The sequence below is a fragment of the Anguilla rostrata genome, chromosome 1 (assembly GCF_018555375.3).
Source record: "Anguilla rostrata isolate EN2019 chromosome 1, ASM1855537v3, whole genome shotgun sequence".
Taxonomy (NCBI): domain Eukaryota; kingdom Metazoa; phylum Chordata; class Actinopteri; order Anguilliformes; family Anguillidae; genus Anguilla; species Anguilla rostrata.
In genome coordinates this window covers 85,444,426-85,466,010 of record NC_057933.1, presented here as the reverse complement: position 1 = coordinate 85,466,010, position 21,585 = coordinate 85,444,426, and the positions used below count along the sequence as shown (strand labels likewise).

At 48.9% G+C, this 21,585-nt stretch overlaps 1 protein-coding gene across 13 annotated transcripts in view; it reads left to right on the top strand.

Moving 5' to 3' along the window:
• The window catches only part of LOC135238676 (receptor-type tyrosine-protein phosphatase kappa-like), a 164,375-nt gene that overhangs the window by 82,267 nt on the left and 60,523 nt on the right, over nucleotides 1–21,585 (top strand). For all 13 annotated transcript variants that reach the window (XM_064306819.1, XM_064306815.1, XM_064306822.1 and 10 more), the window contains exons 5-7: nucleotides 1,550–1,665; nucleotides 4,096–4,270; nucleotides 15,625–15,918. In XM_064306819.1, coding sequence (XP_064162889.1) covers nucleotides 1,550–1,665; nucleotides 4,096–4,270; nucleotides 15,625–15,918 — 585 coding nt within the window. The remainder of the gene's footprint in view (nucleotides 1–1,549; nucleotides 1,666–4,095; nucleotides 4,271–15,624; nucleotides 15,919–21,585) is intronic.

The window sequence follows — 21,585 nt, the reverse complement described above, 5'->3', positions numbered from 1 at the left end:
ATCTTCAGCTGTGTGCATGTTTACCTGTCAGTCTATGTACCTGTCAATGAGTTTACCTGTCAGTCTGTGTACCTGTCAGTGAGTTTACCTGTCAGTCTGTGTACCTGTCAGTGAGTTTACCTGTCGGTCTGTCAGTCGGTGTCCCTGAGCCAAAATCACCACATCTTTCCGTTGGTAATTCATTGCTCTCTTTCTTCTTCTGGTTCTGCATAGAATTTTGTTTGCTCTGAATGTCCTGGACCAAGTCCAGATTGTGACAGGACATCTGTTCCCTCTCTCAGCCAAATCAGCCTGAATAACGCACAAGTGCCCCCCCTCCCCCAACGCGCAAGCCAGCCAGCCCCTGCGCCCCCCCCCCCCCCCCTTTCCCAGCCCCTGTCTCTTCCCTCAGTGGCTCATACACAAAAGATCTTCATTCCTGTAGCGGCAGCTCGGTGTCTGTGATCTTAGGCTGTTTAAGTGGATTCCTGTTCCAGTCCTGCTCTCTGCCGATAATGATGAATGAAGAAATTCAAGCTAAAGAAAAAGTGCGTCTTTTGTGTAACAAGGGCTAGACAATGTGGCTCAGTAGAGAAATGATAAATCATAAGCATTAAGAATATACAGTGAGGTGTGGACTGTGTGTTTTGATAGCACAGTCTGTACAGTCAGGTAAGGACTTTGTGTTTTAATAGCACAGTCTGTACAATGAGGTATGGAGTCTGTATTTTAATAGCACAGTCTGTGCAGTGTGGTAAGGACTCTGTGTTTTAAGAGCATAGTCTGTATAGTGAGGTAAGGACTGTGTGTTTTAATAGCACAGTCTGTACAATGAGGTATGGACTGTGTGTTTTAATAGCACAGTCTGTACAGTGAGGTAAGGGCTCTGTATTTTAAGAGCACAGTCTGTACAGTGACGTAAGGACTCTGTGTTTTAATAGCACTGTCTGTACAGTGAGGTAAGGACTCTGTGTTTTAATAGCACAGTCTGTACAGTGACGTAAGGACTCTGTGTTTTAATCGCACAGTCTGTACAGTGAGGTAAGGACTCTATTTTAATAGCACAGTCTGTACATTGAGGTACGGACTCTGTGTTTTAATAGCACAGTCTGTACAGTGAGGTAAGGATTCTGTGTTTTAATAGCACAGTCTGTACAGTGAGGTAAGGATTCTGTGTTTTAATAGCACAGTCTGTACATTGAGGTACGGACTCTGTGTTTTAATAGCACAGTCTGTACAGTGAACAGGTCAGCCTTGCGTGTAGAAGACAGCATTAACAGTCTTATCAGAGCCACAATCAAGCACAGCCAATCAGGGAGAGCCACAGTCAGGGACAGCCAATTGAGGAGAGAGCTATGGTTAGGGACAGCCAATGAGGGAGAGCCACTGTCAGGGGCAACCAATGAGGGAGAGAGCCAAGGTCAGGGACAGCCAATAAGGGAGAGAGCCAAGGTCAGGGACAGACAACAATCGGCAAGAGCCATGGCCTGTAACAGCCAATGAGCGAGAGCCATGGTCTGGAGCAGCCTATGGGGGCCTTTGGAGACGCTGTTGTGTTTTTATGCTGCAGATAAATCTCCGCACTTCCTGCGGCTGGGAGACGTGGAGGTGAACGCCGGGCAGAACGCCACCTTCCAGTGCATCGCCACCGGCCGCGACGCCGTGAACAACCGCCTCTGGCTGCAGGTGCGACCATGAGCTACAGAAACCCCAGCATTCAGCACACTGCCATGGACTGTGTGTGTGTGAGAGAGAGAGAGAGAGAGAGTGTGTGTGTGTGTGTGTGTGTGAGAGAGAGAGAGAGAGAGAGAGAGAGAGAGAGAGAGAGAGAGAGAGAGAGAGAGAGAGAGTGTGTGTGTGAGAGAGAGAGAGAGAGTGTGTGTGTGTGAGAGAGAGAGAGAGAGAGAGTGTGTGTGTGTGTGTGAGAGAGAGAGAGAGAGAGAGAGTGTGTGTGTGTGTGAGAGAGAGAGAGAGAGTGTGTGTGAGAGAGAAAAAGAGTGTGTGTGTGAGAGAGAGAGAGTGTGTGTGAGTGTGTGTGTGAGAGAGAGAGTGTGTGAGTGTGTGTGTGAGAGAGAGTGTGTGAGTGTGTGTGTGAGAGAGAGAGAGAGAGTGTGTGTGAGTGTGTGTGAGAGAGAGTGTGTGTGTGAATGTGTGTGTGTGTGTGTGAGAGAGTGTGTATGTGTTTGTGTGAGTGTGTTCGTGTGAGTGTGTGTGTTTGCGTGAGTGTGTGTGGGTTCGTGTGAGTGTGTTCGTTTGAGTGTGTGTGAGTGTGTGTGTGTTTGCGTGAGTGTGTGTGAGTGTGTGTGTGTGTTTGCGTGTGTGTGAGTGTGTGTGAGTGTGTGTGAGTGTGCGTGAGTGTGTGTGTGTGTTTGCGTGAGTGTGTGTGAGTGTGTGTGTGGTTCTCTCTGGGTATTTTATGTATTTTTGAACCCGAGCCTCTTGCAGGTCGTGTTAAATAGTTTTCTTTATTCCTGTGTGACCCTCGTAGGGGCAGAGTTCTGTGTAGCTCAGAAAAGCTCCAGGCAGGAACACAAATACAACAGAAAAACAAAACAGAACAAGCAACCTCTTTACCGCTTTCTCTCCAGAGAGGGAGAATTCAGCCCTCATGTTAAGATGTTTTGTGTTGTTTGCCTTTAAATCTATATCACACAAGGTCTACTACATTATTCAAAGACAGAGAAGCAGATTTGAGTTGAAATAATTTTCTGAAGAGGTGTACATCCAGTTCAGTTCCAGTGACATAGGTGAACTGTGTGCCAATCCTGTGACTCTGATGGGGGTGTATGTGTGTGTGTGTCCATGTGTGGGTGGGTTTGTGAGTGTGTGTGTGTGTGTGCATGTGAGAGTGTGTGTGCGTGTGTGTGTACGTGTGTGGGTGGGTTTGTGAGTGTGTGTGTGTGTGTGTCCATGTGTGGGTGTGTTTGTGAGCGTGTGTGTGTGTGTGTGTGTGTGTGTCCATTTGTAGGTGGGTTTGTGAGTGGGCGTGTGTGCGTGTGGGTGTGTACGTGTGTTGGTGTGTGTGTGGGTGTGTGTGGGTTTGTGCGTGTGTGTGTATGTGTGTGGGTGGGTTTGTGAGTGTGTGTGTGTGTGTGTGGGGGGAGGGGGGGGTTGTGAGTGTGTGTGTGTGTGTGGGGGGAGGGGGGGTTGTGAGTGTGTGTGTGTGTCCATTCGTAGGTGGGTTTGTGAGTGGGCGTGTGTGCGTGTGGGTGTGTACGTGTGTTGGTGTGTGTGTGTGTATGTGTGTGGGTGTGTGTGGGTTTGTGCGTGAGTGTGTGTGTGTGGGGGGGGAGGGGGGGAGTTGTGAGTGTGTGTGTGTGTGTGTGTATGTGTGTGGGTGTGTGTGGGTTTGTGCGTGTGTGTGTGTGTGTGGGGGGGAGGGGGGGGTTGTGAGTGTGTGTGTATGTGTGTGGGTGGGTTTGTGCGTGTGTGTGTGTGTGTGGGGGGGAGGGGGGGGTTGTGAGTGTGTGTGTGTGTGTGTAGCTGTGTGAACTGAGGCTGAATAATCTTGGTGTGTGTTCGAGCTCTAAATGGATGAAGCTGTTTACACTAAAAGCAGAGTTTGGGCCTTTGCAGCTTTGGCATTTAATTTTGGGAAAGGGGGAGACGTGTTAATATACAGATCAAACAGATCATTTTGGAAATATGATTTGGAAAAGACTGACAAACTCAGTCTTAACTCTTTAATAATACTCTGTCATTTAAAAAATCGGTTCAAAATTCAGTTTACTTTGTACTATGTGTGATTCATTAGACCAACAGGAATCTGGAAATTATAAATCATTTTTTAAAAAGTTATGTGAATTTTTTATTTTCACACATAGATTTCCATTGGTTTTGATTTTATAATGATTTTATAATGCTCTTTAATGGATTGAATCCATCTCATTTAAAAGCTTTCCAATGCTGAAAATAATTGCACAGAATATTTTTAATAGATTTGCTTAATCCTATTTAATGAGAAAATAAAAATGATATATTTTACAGATGAACAGATACATTTTTTATAGCCTGTGAGAACTTGTTTGCTGATAAATCACTTCCTGTTGGGGTTTCGAATGCTATTGTCTGAAATGTGGGCATATTTATAAAAATATTTTTGTGTTGTTTTTTTAGAGGAGAAATGGAGAGGACATTCCAGTGACTTACACGAAGAACATCAACCATCGCAGATTCGCCGCGTCATTCCGTCTGAAGGAAGTGAGCAGTCAGGAGCGCGACCTGTACCGCTGCGTGACCCAATCACAGCGTGGCGCGGGCGTGTCCAACTTCGCCCGGCTCATTATCCACGGTGAGCCGCCGCTGCACACACACCGCCTCACACACGCCCCACACACACTCCACAAACACAACACCACACACATGCCACACACACACCACCACACACATGCCGCACACACACCACCACACACACACCACACACGCCCCCACACACACTCCACACACACACTGCCTCACACACACCGCCTCACACACGCCCTCACACACACTCCACACACACACTGCCTCACACACACCGCCTTACACACGCCCCCACACACACTCCACACACACACCGCCTCACACACGCCCCCACACACACTCCACACACACTCCGCCTTACACCCGCCCCCACACACACACCGCCTCACACATGCCACACACACACCACCACACACACACCGCCTCACACACACCACCATACACACACCGCCTCACACATGCCACACACACACCACCACACACACACCGCTTCACACACGTCACCACACACACCGCCTCACACACATCACCACACACATGCCGCACACACACCACCACACACACACCACACACTCCACACACACCGCCTCACACACACCACCACACACACACTCCACACACACACCACCACACACACACCGCCTCACACATGCCGCACACACACCACCACACACATGCCGCACACACACCACACACTCCACACACACACCAAACACACCACACACTCCACACACCACCACACACACACCACACACCACCACACACATGCCGCGCACACACCACCACACACATGCTGCACACACACACACCCCACACACACCCCACACACACCACCACACACATGCCGCACACACACCACCACACACACACCACACACATGCCGCACACACACCACCACACACACACTACACACTCCACGCACACACTGCCTCACACACACCACCACACACACATCGCCTCACACACACCACCACACACATGCTACACACACACCACACCACCACACACCACCACACACATGCTGCACACACACCACCACACACACACCACACACTCCACACACACACCACACACCACCACACACATGCCGCACACACACCACCACACACACACCACACACATGCCACACACACACCACCACACACATGCCGCACACACTCCACACACACACCACCACACACACACCACACATGTCGCACACACACCACCACACACACCGCCTCACACACACACCACCACACACATGCCGCACACACTCCACACACACACCACACACCACCACACACATGCTGCACACACTTCACACACACACCACACACCACCACACACACACCACCACACACATGCCACACACACACCACCACACACATGCCGCACACACACCACACACATACCACACACACACCACCACACACATGCCACACACACCACACACATGCCACACACACACCACCACACACCGCCTCACACACCACCACACACATGCCACACACACACCAACACACACACACCACACACACATGCCGCACACACTCCACACACATACCACACACCACCACACACGCCACACGCACACCACACATCACCACACACATGCCACACACACACCACCACACACATGCCACACATACACCACACACACACCACACACACGCCACATACATACCACACACACACCACCACACACGCCACACACACCACCACACACATGCCACACACACACCACCACACACCGCCTCACACACACCACCACACACATGCCACACACACACCACACACCACCTCACACACGCCACACACACATGCCGCACACACTCCACACACATACCACCACACACACACCACACACCACCACACACATGCTGCACACACTTCACACACACCACACACACATGCCACACACACGCCACACACATGCTACACACACACCACCACACACATGCTGCACACACACCACACACCACCACACACACGCCACACACCACCACACACCACCTCACACACACCACCCCACACACGCTACACACACACCACCACACACATGCTGCACACACACCACACACCACCACACACACATGCCACACACATGCCACACACACGCTACACACATGCCACACACACACCACCACACACACCACACACTACCACACACACCGCCTCACACACACCACACACACGCTACACACACACCACACACACCGCCACACACATGCCACACACACGCTACACACATGCCACAGAGACGTGGGAGAATCTGACACGCCGCTGCCTGGCTCACCGTGTCGCGCACAGACATCTTCTCTCCTCTCGTTCTCTCTTCTGTTCTCAGTCACTGATACTGCTGTTGTTCCAGCAGAGAGTTGGTGAAGTTGACCAAAAGAAAATCAGCAGTACTTTAAACCTCACCAAATCTACACGGACAGGAGAGGGATTAAAATCTGTGGTACTTTAAATCTCACCAAATCTACACAGACAGGAAAGAGATGAAATCAGTGGTACTTTAAATCTCCCCAAATCTACACAGACAGGAAAGAGATGAAATCAGTGGTACTTTGAAACTCACAAAATCTACACTGACAGGAGAGGAATTAAATCATTTGTACTTTAAAACTTACAAAATCTACACAGACAGGGGGAGGATTGTGCTTTATGCCATAGCATTGCTAAAGAAAGAGTAACATTATAATAAAGAGTGTTTCAATTGTTTTAAATAAGAACAATAAAAGATAACCACAAACACAATAAACAAATAATTAAAATCTTTGACACAATCTGGCCTTGATCTGATCTAGTAGTATCCTTTATGAACAGAGGAGAATTCTGTAGCTCTTGCTTTGTGTTCATATATGAAGTGAATGTCAGCGTACAGTGAAGCTGTTAAGTAAATAATGAATGAGTGAAGAGAAAGTAAACTACAAAACAATCACATTTCATACCCTTAAGAAATAAAAACATATTTAACTAACGTAAATGCTCTTTTTAATTCTGTAATAATATAATATTTACTCCTGTATACAGTAGTATTTATGATTATACATCCTTGTGTCGGGACATCTTGCAAGATCTGATAACTGGAATTAGCTGCTTTAAAAGGCTTAACACTCTACCGTGAGTGGTGGCTGTGCCTGTTGCATGTGGTTTGTTCTGGATGTCCCTGTTTTTTTTAAACAATCGTGTGAATTCTTGTGTGAAAAACGAGGTGGCGGCCATTTTAATGGTGCTTCTCTCCAGGATGCATTGCGTAAATGATACATTAAATAAACAAATAAATGGAAGATATTTGTTAGATTATTAAAAAGTTGTGGTCAGGAAATGTCTCACGATTTTCAGAGCCAAGCGAGGAATATGAGATTTATGATCAAGAGACACGGCAAGAAAATGTGGATCAGCTGGGAACGAGGGACTGGAATTCTGCTGTTAGCCCAATTACCATGGAAAGCAGAATTCCTGATCTGGGAATCTTAAATATTTGGACTGAAAGTCATGATAAATATTCCATGCAGTGCTCATTAACATTTCAAATAGAGATCAAAGATTTTTAAATATCAATGGAGCCACAGTAAGCATCTGTTTATTTTGAGAAAAATTAGATGTAGGATATGGAAGCCAACATTACCACAGGGAGATAGAACTGATCACTTTATTATGCATGAAGTATGTTTGTGTTAGCAGTGCGTAAATTAGCCCAGCAGAGACACGGGCACCTGTACTACAGACATAGAGTACTGTACTATAGAGATACTTATGCTGTACTACAGACATAGAGTACTGTACTATAGAGATACTTATGCTGTACTACAGACATAGAGTACTGTACTATAGAGATACTTATGCTGTCCTACATAGTTATGACAGTAGTGTACTAGAGAGATATGGTAGTACTGTACTATAGAGATATGATAGTACTGAACTACAGTAATGAGAGGTAGCTGTACTGAGAGGCAGGGTTTGGGGGTTAGGGGTAGTCAGGGTTTGTGAGTTTTCTCACATTGAATGCCTCTGTGGACATATGCTCAGTAAATCCTGACAATATGGGCCTTTCCTCTTTGACCCACAGGCAGAGCTGGGGTGGGGGGGGTGGGGGGTCATGTTTATCTAAAGGACTGTGGAGTAAAACCCAGGAGTGTTTGTGCATCCCCCCACCCCCCAGGACCCCGGTGTGGGGGGGCTACACTGAATATCACCTGTGGTGACATATTTGATATCTGGCTGAACCTGAAAGATGACATCCTGCTATGAGGACACAAAGATGGTAATTTTATGGGAGATTTTGGGGGCAGGGCTGAGCTTGGCTTTAATAAGAGCTGGCAGGGGGGGGCGCAGTGTCGCGCGTGACCTGAGGCGAGCGGCGCGTTGCTGCCCTCCCCCCCAAACTGGAAGAGACAGGCCGTGCCGCCGGCTGCCTCCGTCCTCTCCGAGAGGAATTAAGACTTCAGCCAGGAAGTCTTCCCGCTGAGGAGTATCGATATGCGAGGCCCCCGCTCAGCCACTGCGGCGCGTTTCTCCCGCGGATATTACAGAGTCTCTGAGACACAGCCCGGCCGCCCCCCCCCTGCTCCTGCCCTGCCCTGCCCCCCCCCCCCGCTCCTGCCCTGCACCCCCCACCCCTGCTCCTGCCCTGTCTCCCCCCCTGCCCCCCCTGCTCCTGCAATCACATTAACTCACAACGCCACTAACTGGAACAGAGTCCAAGACAAATATGCTTTCATTTTTGTGCCTCACGTGTGAAACTAGGTTACAAATTATGTCTGTGCAGTTCGAGCTGGTTTCCCCACCATAAGTGACATGTATTTGATGTAAAACTTTGGCTGAAAAGAAAGCATTTCCTCCCGGGTTGTGCTGTTCTCCCCGCGCAGAGCTGGCTAGCGGTCCGTCTGTCTGCGGGCTCGTCACACAGCGGCGGGAACGAGGCGCTTTCATCCGCGTGCGGCGGCTCCCTCCGCTCGCGGCGGTAATGACCGCGCGTTTGGGGGGGGAGAGGGGGCAGAGAACAGGGGGGCGTGTGCGTTTGGGGGGGGGGCGTATGCGTTTGGGGGAGGGCGTGTGCGTTTGGGGGTTGGGGGGCATGTGCGTTTGGGGGGGGCATGTGTGTTTGGTGGGGGGCGTGTGCGTTTGGTGGGGGGGGCGTGTGCGTTTGGTGGGGGGGCGTGTGTGTTTGGTGGGGGGGTGTCGTTTGGTGGGGGGCATGTGCGTTTGGTGGGGGGGCATGTGCGTTTGGTGGGGGGGCATGTGCGTTTGGTGGGGGGGCATGTGCGTTTGGTGGTTGGGGGGCTCTGCGCCACTTGCTCTAATCCCCCGCAGCTGACGGGCAGCAGAGGCGACTGTCACGCCCGCCAGCGGGTTCGAACGCGTTCGCTTAAAGGAAGATTAAAAGCCTCCAACCTGCCAGCTCTTCACCCCGCGAAGAAAGGGCTCCGCTTGACAAGCTGCGCTCAAAGAGCATCGTTAGGCTGCACCACGAGGCCTGGCTGCTGCCTGTCTCGTAATGGAGGGTAAAATAGAGTCCAGGATCCTGCATCTATCTCATATGAAACACGTCAACAGAAATAAACATACGAAACAGATTCCTGCTGGTTTCGGGTCCACAGCAGGGCTGCCGCGCTGCGCTCTGGGGATTTTGATCCGTTGGTCTGTTAACTTTTAAAATCATGTTCTGCTAAAAGGAGTCCACACACTCTGCATTCTGGGAAATTATAATGTGACAGATTATATTTGGCCCCAGCTGTGGTTTTTCAGCAGGAAGTGAGTGAGAGTGACTCAGTGCTCGAGCAGTGAGAGTGACTCAGTGCTCCAGCAGTGAGAGCGACTCAGTGCTCCAGTATCAGTCAGTGAGAGTGACTCAGTGCTCCAGCAGTGAGAGTGACTCAGTGCTCCAGCAGTGAGAGTAACTCAGTGCTCCAGCAGTGAGAGTGACTCAGTGCACTAGTATCAGTCAGTGAGAGTGACTCAGTGCTCCAGCATCAGTCAGTGAGAGTGACTCAGTGCTCCAGCAGTGAGAGTGACTCAGTGCTCCAGCAGTGAGAGTGACTCAGTGCTCCAGCAGTGAGAGTGACTCAGTGCTCCAGCAGTGAGAGTGATTCAGTGCGCCAATAGCAGTCAGTGAGAGTGACTCAGTGCTCCAGCAGTGAGAGTGACTCAGTGCGCTAGTATCAGTCAGTGAGAGTGACTCAGTGCTCCAGCAGTGAGAGTGACTCAGTGCTCCAGTATCAGTCAGTGAGAGTGACTCAGTGCTCCAGCAGTGAGAGTGATTCAGTGTGCCAATAGCAGTCAGTGAGAGTGACTCAGTGCTCCAGCAGTGAGAGTGACTCAGTGCGCTAGTATCAGTCAGTGAGAGTGACTCGGTGCTCCAGCAGTGAGAGTGACTCAGTGCGCCAGCATCAGTCAGTGAGAGTGACTCAGTGCTCCAGTGTCAGTCAGTGAGAGTGACTCAGTGCGCCAATATCAGTCAGTGAGAGTGACTCAGTGCTCCAGCAGTGAGAGTGACTCAGTGCGCCAATATCAGTCAGTGAGAGTGACTCAGTGTGCCAGTATCAGTCAGTGAGAGTGACTCAGTGCGCCAGTATCAGTCAGTGAGAGTGACTCAGTGCTGCAGCAGAGAGAGTGACTCAGTGCTCCAGCATCAGTCAGTGAGAGTGACTCAGTGCTCCAGCAGTGAAAGTGACTCAGTGCGCCAGTATCAGTCAGTGAGAGTGACTCAGTGCGCCAATATCAGTCAGTGAGAGTGACTCAGTGCTCCAGCAGAGAGAGTGACTCAGTGCGCCAATATCAGTCAGTGAGAGTGACTCAATGCTCCAGCAGTGAGAGTGACTCAGTGCGCCAATATCAGTCAGTGAGAGTGACTCAGTGCGCCAGTATCAGTCAGTGAGAGTGACTCAGTGCACCAGTATCAGTCAGTGAGAGTGACTCAGTGCTCCAGCAGTGAGAGTAACTCAGTGCTCCAGCAGTGAGAGTGACTCAGTGCACTAGTATCAGTCAGTGAGAGTGACTCAGTGCTCCAGCATCAGTCAGTGAGAGTGACTCAGTGCTCCAGCAGTGAGAGTGACTCAGTGCTCCAGCAGTGAGAGTGACATCATGCATACAGCTCAGCAGTGAGAGTGACTCAGTGCGCTAGCAGTCAGTGAGAGTGACTCAGTGCTCCAGCAGTGAGAGTGACTCAGTGCTCAGTATCAGTCAGTGAGAGTGACTCAGTGCTCCAGCAGTGAGAGTGATTTAGTGCCAATAGCTCAGTCAGTGAGAGTGACTCAGTGCTCCAGCAGTGAGAGTGACTCAGTGCGCTAGTATCAGTCAGTGAGAGTGACTCAGTGCTCCAGCAGTGAGAGTGACTCAGTGCGCGCATCAGTCAGTGAGAGTGACTCAGTGCTCCAGTGTCAGTCAGTGAGAGTGACTCAGTGCGCCAATATCAGTCAGTGAGAGTGACTCAGTGCTCAGCAGGAGAGTGACTCAGTGCCCAATACAGTCAGTGAGAGTGACTCAGTGTGCCAACAGTCAGTGAGAGTGACTCAGTGCGCCAGTATCAGTCAGTGAGAGTGACTCAGTGCTGCCAATCAGTCAGTAGAGGACGTTCGGACTCAGTGCCCAGCATCAGTCAGTGAGAGTGACTCAGTGCTCCACAGTCAGTGGAAGAGTGACTCAGTGCGCCAGTATCAGTCAGTGAGAGTGACTCAGTGCGCCAATATCAGTCAGTGAGAGTGACTCAGTGCTCAGCAGAGAGAGTGACTCAGTGCCCAGTATCAGTCAGTGAGAGTGACTCAGTGCTCCAGCAGTGAGAGTGACTCAGTGCGCCAAACAGCAGTGAGAGTGACTCAGTGCGCCAGTATCAGTCAGTGAGAGTGACTCAGTGCACCAGTATCAGTCAGTGAGAGTGACTCAGTGCTGCAGCAGAGAGAGTGACTCAGTGCTCCAGCAGAGAGAGTGACTTAGTGTTCCAGCAGAGAGAGTGACTCAGTGCTCCAGCAGTGAGAGTGACTCAGTGCTCCAGTTTAAGTCAGTGAGAGTGACTCAGTGCTCCAGAAGTGAGAGTGACTCAGTGCTCCAGTATCGGTCAGTGAGAGTGACTCAGTGCTCCAGCAGTGAGAGTGACTCAGTGCTCCAGTGGTGAGAGTGATTCAGTGCTCCATCAGTGAGAGTGACTCAGCGCTGCCGTTTCAGTCAGTGAGAGTGACTCAGTGCTCCAGTTTCAGTCAGTGAGAGTGACCCAGTGCTCCAGCAGTGAGAGTGACTCAGTGCTCCAGCATCAGTCAGTGACAGTGACTCAGTGCTCCAGTTTCAGTCAGTTAGAGTGACGCAGTGGTCCAGCATCAGTCAGTGAGAGTGACTCAGTGCTCCAGAGGAGCGACCGTAGCTCCAGTACAGTCAGTGACACACTCGTGCTCCAAGCAGTCGAGACTCATTCCAGTATCAGACCATCAACCAGGGCTCAGCTACCAGAGTAGACCATCACCCGGCAAGTCATACTCTACCAGAGCAGAAACACTCAACCCAGAGCAGTCAACCATCAACCCAAAGAGCAAACAACTCAACCCAGAGCAGACACCTACATCCCAGAGCAGACACACTCAACCCAGAGCAGTAACACTCAACCCAGAGCAGACACACTCAACCCAGAGCAGACACACTCAACCCAGAGCAGTCACGCTCAACCTAGAGCAGTCATACTTTTATGCAGGAATATTAGTGAGGGCAATAATTTTGTCAGTTTGTGATGTCATTATTCAGTTGGCAGGAGAAAATCAGATATTCTGAAGTAATTTAGAAGCAGTTTCTGCACACTGCATTCTGTGAAATGCTAATAAGAGAGAGATAGATTAGATTATAAAATTAGGAAAGAAGAACATTAATTGAAAACTAATGGGAGCTCTGTGTAGACGAGTTTCTCACCCAGAGGATTACATGCTCCACCGCCCTACGACACTCCTCCCTGTCTTCAGCGGAGATACACACACACTCTTACACACACACACACTCACTCTTACACACACACACACACACACACACACACACAGACACACACACACTCTTACACACACACTCCTACATACACACACGTGCACACACAAACATACACTCTTACACAAACACGCACACACACACTCTTACACAAACACACACACACACACACACACAAACACACACACACTCTTACACATACACAGACACACACTCTTACATTCACACACATACACACACACACACACACTCTTACACGCACACACACACACAAACAAACACACACATACAATATTGCAAACATGTACACACATAATACTGCACATGCACACACAACCTTATACAAATGCACCTGCGATCTTGCACACAGGCACATACAACCTTACACATACATAAACACACACATTCAAAATGGCAATCAGTGTTGAGCTGAATGGCCTGTTGTCATCATTATGTTATGTTATGTTATGTTATACAGTGTTACACTCATGTAAAACATGGGCATACACACACAATCTTACACAAATGCACACACACATACACAGAATCTGTCAGGCACACAAAAACTCTCTCTAACACACACACACACACAATCTGTCAGGCACACAGACAGAAACACACTCTCTCTCTTTCTCTCTTGCTGTCACACACACACACACACACACACACACGCAATCTGTCAGGCACACAGACTCAAACACACTCTCTCTCACACACACTCACACACTCACACACACACACACTCACACTGAATCACTCACCATGGCCCCTGCCAGAATATTGTTATGATGTAAAAATAAATTAGTTCCTCATTTGCACACTAATTAAAATGCATCCATAATTTAAGCAAAACCAAAACTGCAAGTTATTTCATAAACTCATATATTAATTTGTTTGGCAATATGTGGCCTTTGAATAATTGGAGACACATCATCGTAATTTTATTATTATTATTAGCATCACCTGTGCGACACTCTGTATTCAGCTCAGTTAGCTGATGGAGGCCTTGAGGGAAAGCCCCAATGCCTGTGTTTGTGCGATGGACAGATCACTGCTGGGACGACCGCAGACGAAAGGGAATGTTTATCTCTGCAGATGGCAGACATTTAACAGGTTTAGGGGGACTTGGACATTTCACAGGTTTAGGGGGACTTGGGTATTGTGCATGTCCGTCAGCATGGCTGTCATGGGCTTCGGTGATAATGGTGGATATTTAGCTGTGCTTTATGGTGTGGGTGTTGTGTGTTTTGGCCGTTAGAGTTTATATTTCCGCGGGTTTTATTGTGAGCTGTCTCCCTCCCTGCCATGGCGTGCAGGAGCCAGGCTGGCTGGCGAACCATCTGCTTTGTCTGAAACGGTGTGATAGTTTGGCGCAGCATGTGGTTTCTGGGACTAATTAAATCACATAATTACTGTGGAACTTTTACGTGTTATTACTCCAAAGAGCGGAACTGAGGTAAAACAGGCATAAAAATGCACAGTTTGATCATTAAATAAAAATGTGATGTAGCAGAAGTATTGAGTACGAGAAGGGGAAATAGCTAGGGAGACCAACTGTCCAGTTTATTCTTCCCTTAAACCTAATCTCACATTCTCACTTCTCTTTCTCACTTCCCTTAAACCTAATCTCACATCCCCCCCTTAACCTGTTTAAACTGAACATGTCGCCACCATCATGTGTGTATACTCCATGTTTAGCATTCTGTATCGCCACAACCATATGAGTTAGCAGTCACAGTAACTGCTGAATGTTCAAGGAGTGTTATTTATTTCATTTTTTAAATTCAAATAGTTTCAATCTGTGTGAATTGATGTTTTTTGTTAACAATTAAAAATGTCTGTTCCGTTTTTATGTTTTTCTTTATATTTACTGTTGGATAGCATAGTTCAATAACAGGCTTATACAGGAAACTGAGTTTGTGCTGAATCAGCTGCCGTATAGCCTTTGATGATAGCAGAATATATCACTATTTTACAGCCACAAATACCCAACATGTCCAAACAGCCACGTTCAGGTTTAGGCTTAAAAGGGTGGAGCTTAATCTCACATTCACTTAGTGTGCCTGTGGGCTGATGCTCCCTGCAGCGAGAAGGACACTGAACCACCTTCTGTGACCGGTGTGTTCAGGAATGACAGGTGTGCTCAGGTGTGCCACATGTGTCAGGTGTGTTCAGGTATGTCAGATGTGTTCAGGTGTGCCACATGTGTCAGGTGTGTTCAGGTATGTCAGGTGTGGTCAGGTATGTCAGGTGTTTACTTGAGTGGGTCAGTCAGACCGCGCTGCCTGCTTTACCTGAGCAGATGCACTCTTCGCTGTTCTGTCTCTGGGGTTGATTGTTCTAAACTCAGTGGGATCATGCAGACTCTTTGTCCCATTCATGCTGCTCTCTCCTTTCCTGATGCCGCTATCATTCCATAATATTCCTCTTCTTCCTGGTCTCCATGGCAACCCTCAGAACCTCCGCGCCCCATCGCCCCGCCACAGCTGCTGTCTGTGGGCCCCACCTACCTGGAGATCCAGCTCAACGCCAACTCCATATTTGGGGACGGGCCGATAGTGACGAAGGAGGTGGAGTACCGCATGACGTCGGGCAGCTGGACGGAGACACACGTGGTGAACAGTCCCACCTACAAGCTGTGGCACCTGGACCCCGACACCGAGTATGAGATCCGTGTACTGCTCACCCGCCCCGGAGAGGGGGGCACTGGCCAGCCCGGACCCGCACTCATCACCAGGACCAAGTGCGCAGGTCAGTCTGGCGAACCCAACCCCAAACTCAGCCCCTAACTCACCCCTAAGCTCACCCCCAAATTCACCACCTAACTCACCCCTAAACTCAACCCTCTAACTCACCTCTAAACTCACCCCCAAATTCACCCCCTAACTCACCCCTAAACATACCCCTAAACTCACCCCCAAATTCACCCCCTAACTCACCCCTAAACATATACCCCCAGACGTACCCCCAAACTCACCCCTCTAACTCACCCCCTAACTCACCCCTAAACATACCCCCAGATATACCCCTAAACTCCCCCCTCTAACCCACCCCTGACTCACCCCTGAACTCACCCCCAAACTTACCCCTAAACTCCCCCTCTAACCCACCCCTGACTCACCCCTAAACGCACCCCCAAACTCACCCCCTAAAACACCCTTAAACTCACCCCTAAACGCACTCCCAAACTCACTCCCAAATGCACCCCTAACTCACCCCCAAACATATCTCCAAACTCACCCAAGCACATCCCAAAACTCACCCCCAAACTAACCCCCAAACTAACCCCCAAACACACCCCCTAACTCACCCCAAACATGCCCCCAAACTCACCACCTAACTCACCCCTAAACTCCCCCTCTAACCCACCCCCTGACTCACCCCTAAACTTACCCCCAAACTAGCCCCCGAGCACACCCCCTAACTCATCCCCAAACACGCCCCTAAACTCACTCCCAAACTAACCCCAACTCACCTCTAAGCCCTTCCTGTGTGCTACCCAGAGAGCACAGCAACTGCAGTTTTTCTGCTGTGATCCGGTCAGAATTTATCCCCCCCCCCCCACTCCCCCTCACTCATGGTATCAGCCAGAAGATTTTTCTCCACTCGTAACTGTGTTTGTTCAGCGCTAAAAACTGCCAGATTTAAGAAAAAATGTGTGATTTGAAAAAAATGCTGGACTTGGAAAAATGCTGGATTTGAGAAATGGAGAGGCTGTGAGTAACATAAATTTAGAGATTTTGCTCATGTTTGCAGGAGAATAATTTTTATCACTTGGAAATGATGGGTGAGCACTCTCCCATGGGGGGTGAGCATATTGCTCAGTGTTTTGGGTTTATTGGGCAGCACCTGCTGACCCAGTGAGTCAGAGCAGAATCACCTGCTGCCCCAGTGAGTCAGAGCAGAATCACCTGCTGCCCCAGTGAGTCAGAGCAGAATCACCTGCTGCCCCCAGTGAGTCAGAGCAGAATCACCTGCTGCCCCAGTGAGTCAGAGTAGAATCACCTGCTGCCCCCAGTGAGTCAGAGCAGAATCACCTGCTGCCCCCAGTGAGTCAGAGCAGAATCACCTGCTGCCCCAGTGAGTCAGAGTAGAATCACCTGCTGCCCCCAGTGAGTGAGTCAGAGCAGAATCACCTGCTGCCCCCAGTGAGTGAGTCAGAGCAGAATCACCTGCTGCCCCAGTGAGTCAGAGCAGAATCACCTGCTGCCCCCAGTGAGTCAGAGCAGAATGACCTGCTGCCCCAGTGAGTCAGAGCAGAATCACCTGCTGCCCCAGTGAGTCAGAGCAGAATCACCTGCTGCCCCCAGTGAGTGAGTCAGAGCAGAATCACCTGCTGCCCCCAGTGAGTCAGAGCAGAATCACCTGCTGCCCCAGTGAGTCAGAGCAGAATCACCTGCTGCCCCCAGTGAGTCAGAGCAGAATCACCTGCTGCCCCAGTGAGTGCTCAGAGCAGAATCACCTGCTGCCCCATGTGAGTCAGAGCAGAATCACCTGCTGCCCCCAGTGAGTGAGTCAGAGCAGAATCACCTGCTGCCCCAGTGATGAGTCAGAGCAGAATCACCTGCTGCCCCCAGTGAGTCAGAGCAGAATCACCTGCTGCCCCAGTGAGTCAGAGCAGAATCACCTGCTGCCCCCAGTGAGTCAGAGCAGAATCACCTGCTGCCCCAGTGAGTCAGAGCAGAATGACCTGCTGCCCCTAGTGAGTGAGTCAGAGCAGAATCACCTGCTGCCCCAGTGAGTCAGAGCAGAATCACCTGCTGCCCCCAGTGAGTGAGTCAGAGCAGAATCACCTGCTGCCCCTAGTGAGTGAGTCAGAGCAGAATCACCTGCTGCCCCCAGTGAGTCAGAGCAGAATCACCTGCTGCCCCCAGTGAGTGAGTCAGAGCAGAATCACCTGCTGCCCCAGTGAGTCAGAGCAGAATCACCTGCTGCCCCTAGTGAGTGAGTCAGAGCAGAATCACCTGCTGCCCCCAGTGAGTGAGTCAGAGCAGAATCACCTGCTGCCCCAGTGAGTCAGAGCAGAATGACCTGCTGCCCCTAGTGAGTGAGTCAGAGCAGAATCACCTGCTGCCCCTAGTGAGTGAGTCAGAGCAGAATCACCTGCTGCCCCCAGTGAGTCAGAGCAGAATCACCTGCTGCCCCCAGTGAGTCAGAGCAGAATCACCTGCTGCCCCAGTGAGTCAGAGCAGAATCACCTGCTGCCCCAGTGAGTCAGAGCAGAATCACCTGCTGCCCCCAGTGAGTCAGAGCAGAATCACCTGCTGCCCCAGTGAGTGAGTCAGAGCAGAATCACCTGCTGCTGCAGTGAGTCAGAGCAGAATCACCTGCTGCCCCAGTGAGTCAGAGCAGAATCACCTGCTGCCCCCAGTGAGTGAGTCAGAGCAGAATCACCTGCTGCCCCCAGTGAGTGAGTCAGAGCAGAAACACCCGCAGTGACACATTACCTGATGTAAAGAACACAAAAACAATGGAACAAGCAATGTGGTCTTTTGCTTTTTTTCCTGTCTGCATGTGTTCCTTTAACCCACATGGTCTGTTGCCAACCTACAATCATGGGGGGGGTGGGGGGGGCAACCATCTCATGGTATAACAGTCAAGGTGTCCACATATTCCAGGATGATAACGCCCTATATGCACTGCTAAGCTAATTCAAGAGGGGTTTTCTGAGCACTAGGTTGACCTAAAATTTTTCTCATGGCTTCTGCTTCCATAATCAGTGAATGTGAACATGGTTGAATCTTTATGAGGGGTTCTGGAGTAGTGCAAAGCTAGATTTCTACCCCCCTGTCCCTCAGACTGGAGACTTTCCTTCTGGCCCAATTTCCCAGTACACATTCAGAACATGTATGACGGCCTGGGAAAGACTAAAGCTGCTCTGTGGGCTAAGTGTGGTCTGCCTCTCATTAGTTACTTGATATCCATGTATGGTGTTAGCATTATTCAGTCCAACACTGTGCAACTTACTTTGAATCATGTTTTCTGTTGTTAGGCGCCACTATTATTCAGTCCATCCCCATATAACTTACTTTGAATCATGTTTTTTTGTTTGCTATTTCCATTATTCATTCCGACTTTGTACAACTTTGAATCATGTATGTCTGTAGCGATCAGGCTCCTGTACAAAAACAGTGATTGATTGATTATGTAATATATTTGTGTATTTTTTGTCACTGTGTGTAAAGGTGTGTTTTTAGAGTGTGTGCAGGGTAGTGTTTTGTCACTGTGTGTAAAGGTGTGTTTTTAGAGTGTGTGCAGGGTAGTGTTTTGTCACTGTGTAAAGGTGTGTTTTTAGAGTGTGTGCAGGGTAGTGCTTTGTCACTGTGTGTAAAGGTGTGTTTTTTAGAGTGTGTGCAGGGTAGTGTTTTGTCACTGTGTGTAAAGGTGCATTTTCAGAGTGTGTGCAGGGTAGTGTTTTGTCACTGTGTGTAAAGGTGTGTTTTTGGAGTGTGTGCACAGTTGTGTTTTTGTCACTTTGTGTAAAGGTGCGTTTCCAGAGTGTGTGCAGGGTAGTGTTTTTGTCACTGCGTGTAAAGGTGTTTTTTTGGAGTTCATGCAGGGCAGTGTTTTTTGTCACTGTGTAAAGGTGTTTTTTTGGTGTGTGTGTAGAGTTGTGTTTTGTGACTGTGTAAAGGTGTGTTTTCAGAGTGTGTATGAAGTAGTGTTTTTGTCACTGTGTGTAAAGGTGTGTTTTTGTAGTGTGTGCAGGGTAGTGTTTTTGTCACTGTGTGTAAAGGTGTGTTTTTGGAGTTCATGCAGGGTAGTGTTTTTTGTCACTGTGTGTAAAGGTGTGTTTTTGGAGTGTGTGCACAGTTGTGTTTTTATCACTGTGTGTAAAGGTGTTTTTTTGGTGTGTGTGTGTGCGTGTAGAGTTGTGTTTTGTAACTGTGTAAAGGTGTGTTTTCAGAGTGTGTATGAAGTAGTGTTGTTGTGACTGTGTGAAGGTGTGTTTTTGGTGTGTGTGTGTACAGTTGTGTTTCTGTCACTGAGTATAAAGGTGTGTTTCTGGAGTTCATGCAGGGTAGTGTTTTTGTCACTGTGTGTAAAGGTGTGTTTTTGTAGTTTGTGCTGAGTAGTGTTTTTGTCACTGTGTGTAAAGGTGTGTTTTTGTAGTTTGTGCTGAGTAGTGTTTTTGTCACTGTGTGTAAAGGTGTGTTTTTGTAGTTTGTGCTGAGTAGTGTTTTTGTCACTGTGTGTAAAGGTGTGTTTTTGGAGTGTGTGCACAGTTGTGTTTTTGTCACTTTGTGTAAAGGTGCGTTTCCAGAGTGTGTGCAGGGTAGTGTTTTTGTCACTGCTTGTAAAGGTGTGTTTTTGGAGTTCATGCAGGGTAGTGTTTTTTGTCACTGTGTAAAGGTGTGTTTTTGGAGTGTGTGCACAGTTGTGTTTTTATCACTGTGTGTAAAGGTGTTTTTTTGGTGTGTGTGTAGAGTTGTGTTTTGTGACTGTGTGTGAAGGTGTGTTTTTGGTGTGTGTGTGTACAATTGTGTTTCTGTCACTGAGTATAAAGGTGTGTTTCTGGAGTTCATGCAGGGTAGTGTTTTTGTCACTTTGTGTAAAGGTGTGTTTTTGTAGTTTGTGCTGAGTAGTGTTTTTGTCACTGTGTGTAAAGGTGTGTTTTTGGAGTTCATGCAGGGTAGTGTATTTGTGAGCCCTCTGTAGATGGGAGTCTATTTTAGGGCTGTCAGCACGGGGCTGTTTTTCTGTGTTCATTCTCCACACCTGTTACAGAAAACAGAGTACCACTGTGCTCCTGCACACCAGTTCAAAGCCCCCAATTACACTCACACTGGGGGACCCCAATAATGCTCAAACATCTCCCACCCACCCCAGTATTGCTCACACAGCCTCCCTCTGCTCAAAGTGCTGAAACAGCCACCCACCCACCCCAGAAATATGTTCAAATGTGGGAATTATTTACTATTCACACATTTATATTTTATTTAATGGTGCTAAAATAAATGATATGATTTAGTTATTGCTATAGTTGAATCAATCAAAATATAAAGGGTTATGGGCATGTTGTTATGTGCATGTGTGGTTGATGTTTCTCCAAATAAATCTTTTCTAAGAAAGATGACCTCTTTTTCAGAAGCTCAGCTTGTTCCTCTTTTCAGTGGCTCAACGTCATTTTCTTGGTTTTGTCAAAATTGCCACAAGTTTTTCTCTGGAAATTGTTGTGCTGCTGTGCTAGAGAGCAGGCTGTGCTGCAGCTGTAGGAGAGAGCAGGCTGTGCTGCTGCTGTAGGAGAGAGCAGGCTGTGCTGCTGTAGGAGGGAGCAGGCTGTGCTGCTACTATGGGAGAGAGCAGGCTGTGCTGCTGCTGTAGGAGAGAGCAGGCTGTGCTGCTGTAGGAGGGAGCAGGCTGTGCTGCTACTATGGGAGAGAGCAGGCTGTGCTGCTGTAGGAGAGAGCAGGCTGT